Raw genomic sequence first — 13888 nt, 5'->3', positions numbered from 1 at the left:
AAGAAATAATGCCACTTTACTTGTGACTTCTTTATAAATAGGCTCCCGTTTTTAATTAGTGTTTCATTAGGAGTCATTAAAAGTTATAATTTTTACTTGATAGTTTGGCCAACAGTATTTTATATACACATATACAGTATTTTATATACACTGATCTAATCGTAACTAGTTATCATGAGCATATGCTTCCTCGATTAGATACATTTGCTATTGGTTGGATAGCTCCTTTGGATATTCCATCACTTCCGGTTTCGGTACCCAGGTATTTATTGCCAGGAAACGGTTATAGTTCAAAATGAATAATATGGTAGCCTACATTTAAAATGGCCAAGGGCAAATTTCAGCACGAGTTGAAGCCGAAAGACTGGTCACCCTGCTCCTGCTGAAACTCGGCCGTGTTAAATACTATTCCCCCTCCGAGTTGTCGCAAACAATCGGTGCAGCACAGAAATTATATGCCTCTTACTTCAGATGTACTTGAAGGGCAACTGACGTGAGAAGACTATGTAGGCTGCCATGTTTCTTTCCTTTTAAACAATACCAGTTGCCTGGCAGCCCTGCTGGTCTGTTTGGCTGCAGAAGTGTCTGGATAACACCAGAAACAAGCATGCAGTTAATTTTGTCCGATCTGACAATGTCAGAAACACCTGATCTGCTCCATGCTTGTTCATGGTCTATGGCTGAAAGTATTAGAGGCAGAGGATCAGCAGGAGAGCCAGGCAACTGGTATTGCTTAAAGGGACTCCGAGCTCTGTTTAAAAATAAAATTTGAACTTACCTGGGGCTTTCTCCATCCCAGCCCTGGTCGGGACGTCCCACGCCGGCCTCCTGGCTCTTCTCCCGGCGGCTGTCCGCATAGCGCGGACAGGCCGGGCCCCCGGACGACACTGGCGAGTGTCGGGGCTTCTTCTTCCTTATACGTCACGAATGACGTCACACGCCGGCCGCCGCGCGTCATGACGGCGGCCGGCGTGACAGCACGGCGCATGCGCGGTTTAATCGCGCATGCGCCGTGCTGTCACGCCGGCCGCCGTCATGACGCGCGGCGGCCGGCGTGTGACGTCATTCGTGACGTATAAGGAAGAAGAAGCCCCGACACTCGCCAGTGTCGTCCGGGGGCCCGGCCTGTCCGCGCTATGCGGACAGCCGCCGGGAGAAGAGCCAGGAGGCCGGCGTGGGACGTCCCGACCAGGGCTGGGATGGAGAAAGCCCCAGGTAAGTTCAAATTTTATTTTTAAACAGAGCTCGGAGTCCCTTTAAAAGGAAATAAACATGCAGATCCAAGCGAAGCAGGCACCACCTTCAGTAAATTAGTAGCTCTTTATTGAAAAAGTCATAAAAAATGACAAGTCATCAATAAAAATGGCTTTGCGGCTGACAGCCCGCTGTTTCAAGCTCAGTAGCTCTTTTTCAAAGCCAGAAGCTATATATATATATATATATATATATATATATATATATATATATATATATATATATATATATATATATATATATATATATATATATATATATATATATATATATATATATATATATATATATATAGCTTGAAACAGCGGGCTGTCAGACGCTAAAGCCATTGTTATTGATGACTTGTCATTTTTTATGACTGTTTCAATAAAGAGCTACTAATTTACTGAAGGTGGTGCCTGCTTCGCTTGGATCTGCATCTTTGGATCATTGGTACAGTGGTCTTAAAGCTACGGCACACCCGATATCCTTTTGCATGGGTGCTCCTCCACTTCTGTCGTTTTTGCAAGGAAATAAACATGGCAGCCTCCCTATACCTCTCTCTTCAGTTGTCCTTTACATGAGAACAAAGAAGGGGACTTCAGAATTCTCTCTTATAATGTTGCTAATTTACTGAGAGGGCAGATTTGTTTAGCATAAGGGGCTCTTTATAAACCTATTTAAAAAAAGTTAATCTGGTGGAAAAAAAGTGATTTTTAAAAAAAAAAAAAAAAACATGCTAACAAGTGTCAAAATGTATCAGCAAAAAATGCTGAAGTGCCTGTTAGCCATAACATTGCAGAGTATTTATAAAGCTACGTGGAATGGTTTGGGCCATTTTAAAGGGCCATAACAATTAGTGCTAGGAAGGAGAGTGAGCGTATTGTGCAAATGACTCTCTTATAGGTGTCCTTGTTATTATTCTAGAAAGAGTCTCGTCTAGAATAAACCACACCCTTCACTTGACTGAATCTCTCCACCTAGCGGAGATGTCCTTTAACAGCTGTTACCATGCAGCAGACAAAACTTTTCTCTTAGTAGTGAAAGACTTTGTAATGTAAACATTATTATAAATAATTAACATTGCAAAACATTTGATGAAATAGTCAATATTTTACATTTAAATTAAAACAACTTTCTGGTAAGGAACTATCTTAAAGAGACTCCGTAACAAAAATTGCATCCTGTTTTTTATCATCCTACAAGTTCAAAAAGCTATTCTAATGTGTTCTGGCTTACTGCAGCACGTTCTACTATCACAGTCTCTGTAATAAATCAATGTATCTTTCCCCTGTCAGACTTGTCAGCCTGTGTCTGGAAGACTGCCAAGTTCTTCAGTGTTGTGGTTCTGCTATGAACTCCCCCTTCCAGGCCCCTCTATGCACACTGCCTGTGTATTATTTAGATTAGGGCAGCTTCTCTCTTATCTTTTACAAGCTGGATAAATCGTGTTCTGAGCTGGCTGGGCTTTCACATACTGAGAAATTACAGACAAAGGCAAAGCTGTTTGCAGGAAGAAACGAGCAGCCTGAAACTTCAGTGCATGAGAACTGCAGGGGGAAAGAAACACACAAATGATCTCTTGAGATTAAAAAGGAAGGGTATATACAGCCTGCTTGTGTATGGATGTATTTTCTATGTGTGGACATACTGTACATCAACCTACTTCCTGTTTTGGTGGCCATTTTGTTTGCTTACAAACAAACTTTTTAAAACTGTTTTTAACCACTTTTAATGCGGCGAGGAGCGGCGAAATTGTGACAGAGGGTAATAGGAGATGTCCCCTAACGCACTGGTATGTTTACTTTTGTGCGATTTTAACAATACAGATTCTCTTTAACAACTGCGGAGAGGATCATCAGAAGACCCCTCCCCTCACTCGACCTCCTCCACAAATCAATACTTTGCTCCAGAGCACTAAAGATCGCCAATGACCCCTCACACCCTGGCCACTTCTTCAGTCGGCTACCATCAGGCCATAGGTTTCGGACCATCTCCATCAGAACTTCAAGGCATAGGAGCTTCTTTCAACCTCGAACTCACTTCAAGCCCTACCACCTCCACCACTCCACACCACTCAGGCTGAGGCTGTCGGATTGATAAGGCTGTCTAGTGCAACACTGTGTTGTACTCACATCCTGATGTAACTCCTGTATAAGCTTGGTGTATTATCTAATATTTATGTTGTATTATCTTGGTGTATTATCTATTCTGAGCAATTGTAAGTGCCAAACCCAATTCCGGGCACAACCCAGTCATGCTTGGCAATTAAAGAGGTTTCTAATTCTGATCTGCAGCCGATTTGGTCTATTTCTTGTGCTCTAAGCCTTCTGCCAGCAGAAAGCAGTATAAGTCCACTTCCTGGAGAGGTTACACAGTCTGCCCTGCAGCTGATACTTTCTGTTGGGGCCACACAGGATAATTCTAGCAGCCATAAATGAGGAAGGTCCAAGTAATTGCAGTGATTTTGCTGCCACTAGAATGGAAAGATCCTCTTCTTTAGGATATAGAGTACTGTTGCGAGAAATAAGGCCAGCGCTAGGAAGATGAGTAGCTTGTCTGTCAGCTCACGACGGTTATATTTGGTAATGAGTTTACGCCCAAGCTGGATCGTACCGGACATGGATTTGAACTCTTCATTGGCTTCTTGGATGGTTCTGGATGACGTAGCTGAAGACAGGAAAACAGGCAGTAAAATGATTTGTCAGCAAGACACTTGGATGTAGTCATTAAAGGACATCCAAGGTGAATATAAACTGATGAGAAAAACAATTGTATCTATCCTCAGTCACATAAACATAACTTTTTTATATCACACAGTTTTATTTTATATTTAAATCTAGTTTTTAAGTTTTTACTATTTCATTGTCTCTGCTCAATGACATCTTCACTGATGTATGTCAGTGCCCAAATCTATGAATTATTGACCCCTTTTATATCTTTTTCCTACTCTCAGAAGCCATTTACTGACAGGAAAGTGTTTTATGGCTGTAATTACTTATCAGTGAGGGTTATGCTATAGTCTGACCCAGTCCCGACCATAGAGAAACTGTCACTTGCATACCTGATGTTTAACTTTTTCAGGCAGGGAAAGAAAAAAAGAAACACAGCCTAGTTATTTGTGTGCTTGGCACTGTACATACCCATGTATCTCATCATGTCACCTCAGTTGTCCTTTAAAAAACAAACAAACAACAACAAAAAAACAAAACATTGGAGCCCTTCTATAAAAGTGCATTAATATGCAAACTGCCAAAAAATGCTGGTATCCAATTAATGAAGATGTAATAAAACCAATAATAGTGCCACATGGATCATCTTCACAAGAATAACTTTACCTCCTGTCACTCATTGGCCAGTCAGGTCTTTATAATGTTTTCAGTGCCACATGAGCCATTCATCCCAGTGGACTGCCGGGAGAGGAGCACTCTTGTCTTTGTGGCAGTGTTTAAATTGTGCAAAAAATACACTGGCCCTTTGTTAATAAAAAGCCTCCTTATTTAACCACTGTATGTAACTGTTCAAAGGTAACTGACCCAGAATGAGTATGCAGGTTTCCTGGCTCTTTTTTTATGGATTGGCAGATTGAAGACTTTAAAGGGAACCGGAACTGAGTAGCATTATTTAAAATAAACACATGAGGTAACTTCAAATGAACATTACATAGTTACCTTGCCATCAGTTCCTCTCAGAAGCTCATCATTTTCTTCTGACAATGAGCCCTTCCAGTTCTGACAACATTTTGTCAGAACTGAAATATATCAGTTGCTGTCAGTTATATATCAGTTGATGTCAGTTATAGCTGAGAGGACAACTGATGTGCCAGGTAATGTCCATGTCTGCCTATGGCTCAAGTGGGTGATGTTACAGTTTAACTGTGTGCTGACCAGAAAGCTGTTATGGGGTAATGACCATTTTCCAAATGGAGGACAGAGAATTCCATTGATGACAGTGGACTAACAGGATGCAGGAGAGGAGAAAGATTGAGGAGTAGACTACACAGGAGGTAAGTATGACTTGTGTATGTTTATTTTGACTTTTAATTTTCAGTTCAGGTTTTCTTTAAGTGAATCAAGTTGGGAAAAAGCATGCATTCAGCGCAGTCTTTTGCAAGCTGGTATTATGGCTATATCGGTGTCAAACACCAGGAACAAGCATGCAGGAGCATTAGAAAGCCTTGCATGAAGAATTCTAAGGGCCAGTTTCCACTTGTGCCGAGCGCAGCTGCGAGACGCGCGGCGGCACTTCCTTCCCGTGCCATGCATGGCTATGGGATTCACAGCCTCCCGCAAAGAAACGGATGGCAATGTCAGCCGAATCGCTAGCGCAATCGATTCAGCTGGCGGCGCCATTGTTTCCTATGGCAGAGTTACCTCACGTGATTTGCCTGCAGGGAAACTGCTGATTCAGCACGGAAACCGTGCTAGTGGAAATGAGCCCTTACTGTTTTACGTACTATCTTGAGCTAGGATTTGAACCCTGGTCAAAGGCTCAACCCCTACATCAAAGGAAACCACCGTAACCAGTATGTTATCCAGCTGCTGATCTTATGGCTTTATTAGTGTCTGTGTCAAAGACCGGGAACAAGCAATTGTCAGTGGAGTCTGAATACCTGTTTTACATATTCATTATCGGCTACAGACTCATAAAACGTCATTGCTAGTTTGTGCTGACATTAGTGTAGCCTCTGTCAGGCGGGAGACTGAACTGCGCACTTGCCGAGCAGCCAGAGCATACCTAGCGTCTGCATAGTTATTTCACTTTGCTGCACCTGCTGGGCCATCATCCTGCTGACACTCATCAGGCTCTCTGTGATGTTGCTGCTGGACTCAGCCAGGTTTTCTTTTGTTACTTTCCTGCATGGGGAAAAAACAAATGTCATTTCAAACTCAAAAAATATGACTCAGTACATGACTTCCTGTTACTGGTTTCTACAATGCCAGCATAAAGGCCAGCATATATTTTAGCAAACACAGCATGCCGATTGTACGTGATAATTTATCGCTAGAGATGGTCAGTGAATTGGAAACTCTTCTAGGCTTGATTAGTTCTTAGTTTGAAATTGAGCCAAATACAGCAGCCGCTAGTTTGGATCCGTCTCACCCCAAGCTGCCTATAAATTTATATAACACCCTCACCTTACCAACTGCTACAATCATCTACGAAAACATCCCCTTAAACACTATGAGTTCTTAGAAGCCCATCTAACAGTATGCCCCAAACCTGATAGAGATCTTTTATTACCTAAAAATCATCGCCCAATAGCCTTACTCAACATAGATTATAAAGTCCTCACAGGCATCATGGCCTCTACTCCTACCAGACCTGATCAATTTGGATCAGGTCGGATTCATTCCCTTTCGCCAAGCCCCTGACAACGTCAGAAGAATCACCAATATCCTCCAACATGCTAAAGCAACCAAGACCCAGGTGGTGTCGTTGGCCTTGGACATTGAAAAGGCCTTCGACACCATCTCATGGGATTATATGCTGCAGACACTCAAACACATAGGTATCACAGGTGAACTGCTTCACATAATACAACAATTATATTCCTTCCCATCTGCTCGTCTAAAACTACCAGCACCGTCCTCCCAACCTATCAAGATTCAACGTGGGACCCGCCAAGGGTGTCCCCTTTCACCAGCCGTCTTCGCTATCATGATGGAACCCCTAGCTAACTCTATACGATCTAACGTAAATATCCAAGGCTATAAGATCCATACACACGAATTTAAATTGTCGCTATTTGCGGACGATGTTATGTTAACTCTTACGAATCCAGTCATTTCCCTTCCTAACCTACTAAAAGAACTTAAACGTTTTGAATCCTTATCAGGACTAAAATTAAATTACGAAAAGTCAAAAGCCTTATTTAGCAACTTCCCTAAGGGAATGGGAGAATATATCTCCAACATTTTTAACTTTAGATACCAGCCTCACTACTTGAAGTACCTTGGGGTTAAGATCTCCTCTGACCCTGATAGATTATATCACTGGAACTATGTACCAATGCTAAAGCATTTAGAAGAACTTCTACAGCAATGGAAGGGTTATAAAATATCTTGGGCAGGCAGGGTAACTGCAGTAAAAATGACCCTTTTACCAAAACTTATGTATTTATTCCGAACCCTCCCGGTCTGCTTGACTAAGGGAATGTTAGAAAGGTTACAGAAAAACATCTTTAAATTCATATGGAATGATAGGCACCCACGTATTAACCGTAAAGTGATGATGATGCATAAAAAAAGAAGGGGGTTAATCGGTGCCATGCCTCTACAAGTATTATATGGCTTCCCAGCTGGCCTTCCTGCCCATGATATTTGCTGAAAACAACAGACCCAGATGGCTCTCTTTGGAGGATGCTCTGGTCCGCCCTCTGAACTGGAGAGGCCTGCTATGGTCCTCTCTTAAAAACATTAAAAACATTGCGATACTCTCTCCATATACCTACCTCACCCTATCTTTATGGAAAAAAGTTTGTTATAAGCATAATTTGCAGGCTAAGCCATCACAGCTTGTAGAAATCTTCAACAACCCAGACTTCCCTGGAGGGCATGACCCTCTTCTGTTTGGATGGTGGACCGCTAAAAAAATTAAAACCTTAGGTAATATAACACAGGGTGGGCTTGTCCCTGCTTTGGCCTCCTTACAACTACAACTGTCAATACCTTTGAACGAAAGATTTAGAGCGTTTCAAATTATTCACTTTGCGAAGTCACTATGCCTCACTAACCAAACTTCAAGGTCTACTTTTCTGGAGAACATCTGCAGATCGGATCCTTTGTGCAGGGGCATGTTATCCACCCTATATTCCTCCTTCAATTCTACCACATCCCAAAATAAGCTTCATTTTCAACTTGCCTGGGAGCGTGACTGTGATAAAACATTGAATAAAGAAGACTGGATGCAATGTATGGACACCCTCTCTAAGGGTAGCCTCCAGGTTACAAACATGGAGGTCTCCCTTAGAGTTCTACACCGTAGTTATTTAGTTCCCACAAAACTGCACCAAATATCACCAGAAAATCCCTCCTCATGTTTCAGGGGTTGCCAAACACCGGGTACAATATATCATATATGGTGGACCTGTCCTAAGGTAGCGCAGCTATGGTCTAGGATCATAAATAACTTGAATAAAATTCTCTCAATCCAGTTACAAGCTGACCCCATGATTTTCCTTCTGGGCTATAAACCAGAAGATATTCCTTATGCTTATCATAAGCTCATACAGTTTGCTGCCAACTCTACTAAAACCTATATTGCATCTCAATGGCGTCAGCAAGCACTCATCTATCGATGCGTCCTAGATAAAATGCAGGAGACCATGCTTAACGAAAAAATTAAGGCTAACCTGATGGATAGTGTCCACCATTTTGATAAAATTTGGCAACCATGGCTTAATAATGTTACCTCTTCAAATATTAAACAAGCACTCGAACAGTTTTAAAATAATAAGTCAACCCAACATTGTTTTCTTGTTCTCATCTGGTGTACAATCTACAAATACCTCATTGATTATTAAAGGTACCTTTTTCTCCCTTATGCCCTAAGCATCTCTAACCATACTAAATACAACCTTTAACACTTGTTGGCATACTACCCTTGTTCAAATGTTAATACTTGATCGTTCTACACTTTTATTCTTATCAAAAATGCATAATTCAGGCTTATATACAATGTCATACTGCCATAAGTTTTTCTTATATGACCTGTATAACTTAATGCAGTTATTTGCTCAATATGCATCCTTACTGTATGTACATTTTCTACAATGGAATCAATAAAGTAAATTTGAAACTAAATTTATATAACATTTACATAAAAAAAAAAACAAAAAAAAAAAAACACATAGCAATGTATTCATTATCTCCATTTCTTATGAATCTTCACATTTGTCAAGAAAACACTGGTTCACCATGAGCTTGCTGGCCAATCTGTAGCTCCAGATGCTTCAAGTCCTCCTCCATAGAACCATATTAATTTATGACACACATTGGTGAGAATCAACCAATCCAAAACAGTCTGTATGCATGTTGTGGCTCTGTACAATTAACAAGCTGACACATCATTGCATTCCTGCGGTTCTGGAGGTGGAGGATTTGCATATTCAGCAGTGATGCATTGTGGGACACCTCAGAAGCTCACTCCAACCTGAATAATCTCAAAGACCTTCTGCTTTAACGTGGACCTGCTCTGAACTCTTACACAGGACAAAATGAAAACAGAGAAATGCACTCTGTATGTATTTTAGAGAGTTTAGCCTGTATAATTCCCCCTAAGTTGTGTCTAATCACTAGTTGTAATTTGATCCCTGCCCTGTGTCACATGACTGCCTATGGCAGATAAGCCCATTTGAAAGCACAGGCTGTAAACAATATGTCTGCTTCCATGAATCAGGAAGTAGAAACTAATTTTAGAAGCAAATTTAATTTAGGATTTGTATCAGCTGTAACAAAGAAATGTTCTTTGTTTAAAGGTTATTATGCTGTTGTGTATCTTTTAGAGCAGAGAGGAGTTCTGAGTTCAGTTCCGCTTTAACCACCCTGGCGTTCTGATTAAATCGCCAGGGTGGCTGCGGGAGGGTTTTTTTTAAATAAAAAAAAAACTATTTCATGCAGCCAACTGAAAGTTGGCTGCATGAAAGCCCACTAGAGGGCGCTCCGGAGGCGATCTTCCGATCGCCTCCGGCGCCCAGAATAAACAAGGAAGGCCGCAATGAGCGGCCTTCCTTGTTTTGCTTATATCGTCGCCATAGCGACGAGCGGAGTGACGTCATCGACGTCAGCCGACGTCTTGACGTCAGCCGCCTCCGATCCAGCCCTTAGCGCTGGCTGGAACTTTTTGTTCCGGCTACGCTGGGCTCAGGCGGCTGGGGGGACCCTCTTTCGCCGCTGCTCGCGGCGAATCGCCGCAGAGCGGCGGCGATCAGGCAGCACACGCGGCTGGCAAAGTGCCGGCTGCGTGTGCTGCTTTTTATTTCATTAAAATCGGCCCAGCAGGGCCTGAGCGGCAGCCGCTGGCGGTGTTGGACGAGCTGAGCTCGTCCAAACCGCTCAGCTGGTTAAGAAGGGAAATTTCTGTTTTGCATAGCGTTTTAGCAAGCGGGTTTATGCTTCCCTTTTAGCGCCTTACACACTCCTAGAAGTTCTGGTTCATCATAAGCTTGCTGGGCAATCCAAAACACTGCCGTGATCTAACTATGCAACATTATGATTCTGCAAAGCTGATTAGAAGCTTACCTTTTGCAACTACAAAATGACCTACACTGGCAACATTTTAATAAAAAACACTCCAGAAGTTAATATGCTAAGAAAGGTCAAAGGTTGAAGGAAAAAAGGACGAGTATCAGTAAGATGGATGGAGAGAAGAACTTCTGCAACATAATGACAATTTAACTGCAATAAAAACACTCAAATGAAGAGTGTTATTCTGGGAAACCACCCACAGGATCACTATAAGCTGGTTTACTAGGACAGAACGGGTTCAGTGCTTTTCTACAATATCATTTATGCTATGTAATTATTTCCAATCATCCATAGGATATAATGTGCCAACTCCACTAGATCATATGTATGGCAGAGTTTCCCAAGTCTACACACATCATAGTTCATGTTTTGTGGATAGTCACATTACTGAGATACTGATCCCTGCACTTGTACACACTGGAGGCTGATGTTAGCTAATCCACAACCTGCCACTACCGCACATTGCCATACTGATGCCAACACATGACCGTGTTACATGGAGGGACTCTGCAGGCCAGAGATGGCACACAGCTCAATGTACTCATGCCAGGAATTTTGGGGCACCACATCAAAGATGGTTAGGTGGAAGTGTGGAGATACAACTTCCACTACTCTCTAAAAGGTGGTCAGGCCAGTGGGGGCTGGAGGGGAGATTCCAGGGAATTTATTAATGATTCTAGCTGATCACACTTGGTAGCCTCAGGCAGAGATCATACCCGTTTTGCCCTGGTTAAAAATTGCATGTGCAAAACGCATGTAATGCTTCCCTAAGGATATTCACAATCAAGAGGTGTAATGTGCTTTTTTTCTGCATGTGGGGAAAGAAACAAAACAGAAAACAGGCTGTCAGGTTTTTTTGGACACTGAATGCGATTCCTATTGCAGACAGTCAGCTGTAGTGTGCGGAAAATGCAATGAATCGTCCACAGAAAACTATGGTCATTTTCCACAGACTCAAATGTGATCCCTGCCTCAGACAAATCAGTGTTAAGGTTCCGCCCAGTGATTACGTTATTTTGACAAGTAAGGAAAAGTGCAACAGGCTAATTTTCCAGTTAGGTACCCTAGTGCTGCCCCCCCCCCCCCCAAAAAAAACAAAGAAAAAAAAAAAACACTCATCCCCTGTGGTGACACTACCTCTGTCTCGTGGAATCTCCTCCGTCAAGCAGTTCATCCTTTTCTGCGTTATCAATTGCCAACTTGCAAGAGAGGTTTGCTTTTCTCCATACAGTTTGATTACTAAAACAAAGATTAGACAGAGTAAGACATTAAGACATTACAGGCCTTGTCAGTCCAAGCCGCCTTACCTTCTCACAGTTCCTTTTGCTGGCCTTCTCAGTCCAAGCTGCCCCCCCTTACCTTCTCATAGTTCCTACTACTGGCATTGTCAGTCTACTCTGCTCCCATTACCTTTTCACAATTCCTTTTACTGGCCTTGTCCGTCCAAGCTGCTCCCCTTACCTTCTCATAGGTTCTTTTACTGGCCTTGTCAGTCCAAGCTGTTCCCCTTACTGTCATGAATGATACGGAAGTCGAGACGATTAGCGATTCTGTATCGTTCCGCAAAGCAAAGAAGAATGTCACTTTCTGTTTAAACGTACAATAGATGTCTTTTCCCTTCAGTCTGAATAAGAGCCCCTCCACTTCCTTCCTAGCTTTTCACACATAGGTGCTACGACCAAATGCTAGCCTTGAAGCAGGATCAGCAAATAAAGATCAGTCCTTCTAGTTCCCTCTAAAAACTGTGGTCAGACAATAGACAAACTTCATGTATTAATAATTAACCACCCTGGCGTTCTGATTAAATCGCCAGGGTGGCTGCGGGAGAGTTTTTTTTAAATAAAAAAAAAACTATTTCATGCAGCCAACTGAAAGTTGGCTGCATGAAAGCCCACTAGAGGGCGCTCCGGAGGCGCCCAGAATAAACAAGGAAGGCCGCAATGAGCGGCCTTCCTTGTTTTGCTTATATCGTCGCCATAGCGACGAGCGGAGTGACGTCATCGACGTCAGCCGACGTCAGCCGCCTCCGATCCAGCCCTTAGCGCTGGCCGGAACTTTTTGTTCCGGCTACGCTGGGCTCAGGCGGCTGGGGGGACCCTCTTTCGCCGCTGCTCGCGGCGAATCGCCGCAGAGCGGCGGCGATCAGGCAGCACACGCGGCTGGCAAAGTGCCGGCTGCGTGTGCTGCTTTTTATTTCATTCAAATCGGCCCAGCAGGGCCTGAGCGGCAGCCGCTGGCGGTGTTGGACGAGCTGAGCTCGTCCAGACCGCTCAGCTGGTTAAAGATGTGGGTATCACAGACAAATGACAAATATATTTTCTGGTTTCTAAAAATCAGCCTAATAACTAATCCAAATAATAGCCTGCTAGCTGCCAGGGGGTCTCAACTACTTATTACTAGCAGACCACACATGCTAATCTAACGGTATTTGGTGTTATCGAATCACACATCGGCCGAAAGTTATGAATCTGCCCTCGGATTCGCTGTGCGCCAATCCAGACAGAAATGGCGCAGGTTACTGGTAAATTGTGTCATTTTAGGCTTGTACAGAAATCCTGCCTCATGCTCCAGAGGATGTAAACTCACCTACTTTCCAGGTAGAGCCAGCCCAAAACTCAGATCCTATAAAAGTTGGGGCAGGAACAACCCCTCCCGGTTCTCCAAATTTCACCGATCAGAACTGTCCATGCATGCGTTCCAGGAGGACCGAACGCATGCTTTGTTTCAAGAACTTTTTTTTTTATATCAATGTCTGCATTTGAACTGGGCTTTATTTCATTCAATATCTCACAAGGACTGCTAAGTTAAGTAAACTTTTCACAATTCTTCCCTTTTATTTTAAGCTTTGTGTTTAGATGTTAATTAGTGTATTTAAATGTGTGTAATGCATTTCTGTTATTAAAACTTTTAAAAATCGTTTTACGGTTATGACCTGTTCCTGAACATACACAATCGTACTTACGCCTCCGAAAACGTTACCTTGTGTTCTATAGTATCTTGCATTTATAACCCGTATGCTTGAGTCGGGCACAAATAGACGGATCTGGCACAGATCGCTGCATACAGCTAAGGGTAAACTTACAGTGTTCGCAGTGTGCTAATATATCTACAGTCGTGTGCTAACTCACACGTGGTGGCAAGCATTTGAATTGTACGTGTGTGGTAAATCCTTTGGAGTCAGGACGCTCCTCTCAGCTAGTCGGTTCATAGATTGCAAATCCACATATGGGTATCTATGCGCAAAGCGAGTTTCTGACTGAGCGATTGACCCAATCAAGGACTGGCCCTTGCGCTTCATGACACTTACCTTCTCACAGTTCCTAATACTGACCTTGTCAGTCCAATCTGCCCCCCTTACCTTCTCACAGGTCCTATTACTGGCCTTGTCAGTCCAAGATGCCCCCCCC

The 13888-nt window shown here is 42.9% G+C and overlaps 1 protein-coding gene across 1 annotated transcript in view; it reads right to left on the bottom strand.

The window, feature by feature from the left end:
• Positions 1-1647: 1647 nt before the first annotated feature.
• The window catches only part of BNIP1 (BCL2 interacting protein 1), a 31160-nt gene continuing 18919 nt past the window's right edge, over positions 1648-13888 (bottom strand). Inside the window, exons 4-6 of the mRNA XM_068277166.1 lie at positions 11619-11720; positions 5971-6089; positions 1648-3903 (exon numbers count right to left, since the gene is read on the bottom strand). Coding sequence (XP_068133267.1) covers positions 3710-3903; positions 5971-6089; positions 11619-11720 — 415 coding nt within the window. The 3' untranslated portion in view covers positions 1648-3709. The remainder of the gene's footprint in view (positions 3904-5970; positions 6090-11618; positions 11721-13888) is intronic.

This window comes from Hyperolius riggenbachi, chromosome 3 (assembly GCF_040937935.1).
Source record: "Hyperolius riggenbachi isolate aHypRig1 chromosome 3, aHypRig1.pri, whole genome shotgun sequence".
Classification (NCBI taxonomy): Eukaryota; Metazoa; Chordata; class Amphibia; order Anura; family Hyperoliidae; genus Hyperolius; species Hyperolius riggenbachi.
Note: the sequence above shows the minus strand (reverse complement) of the source record. Positions and strands in the feature narration are given on the sequence as shown.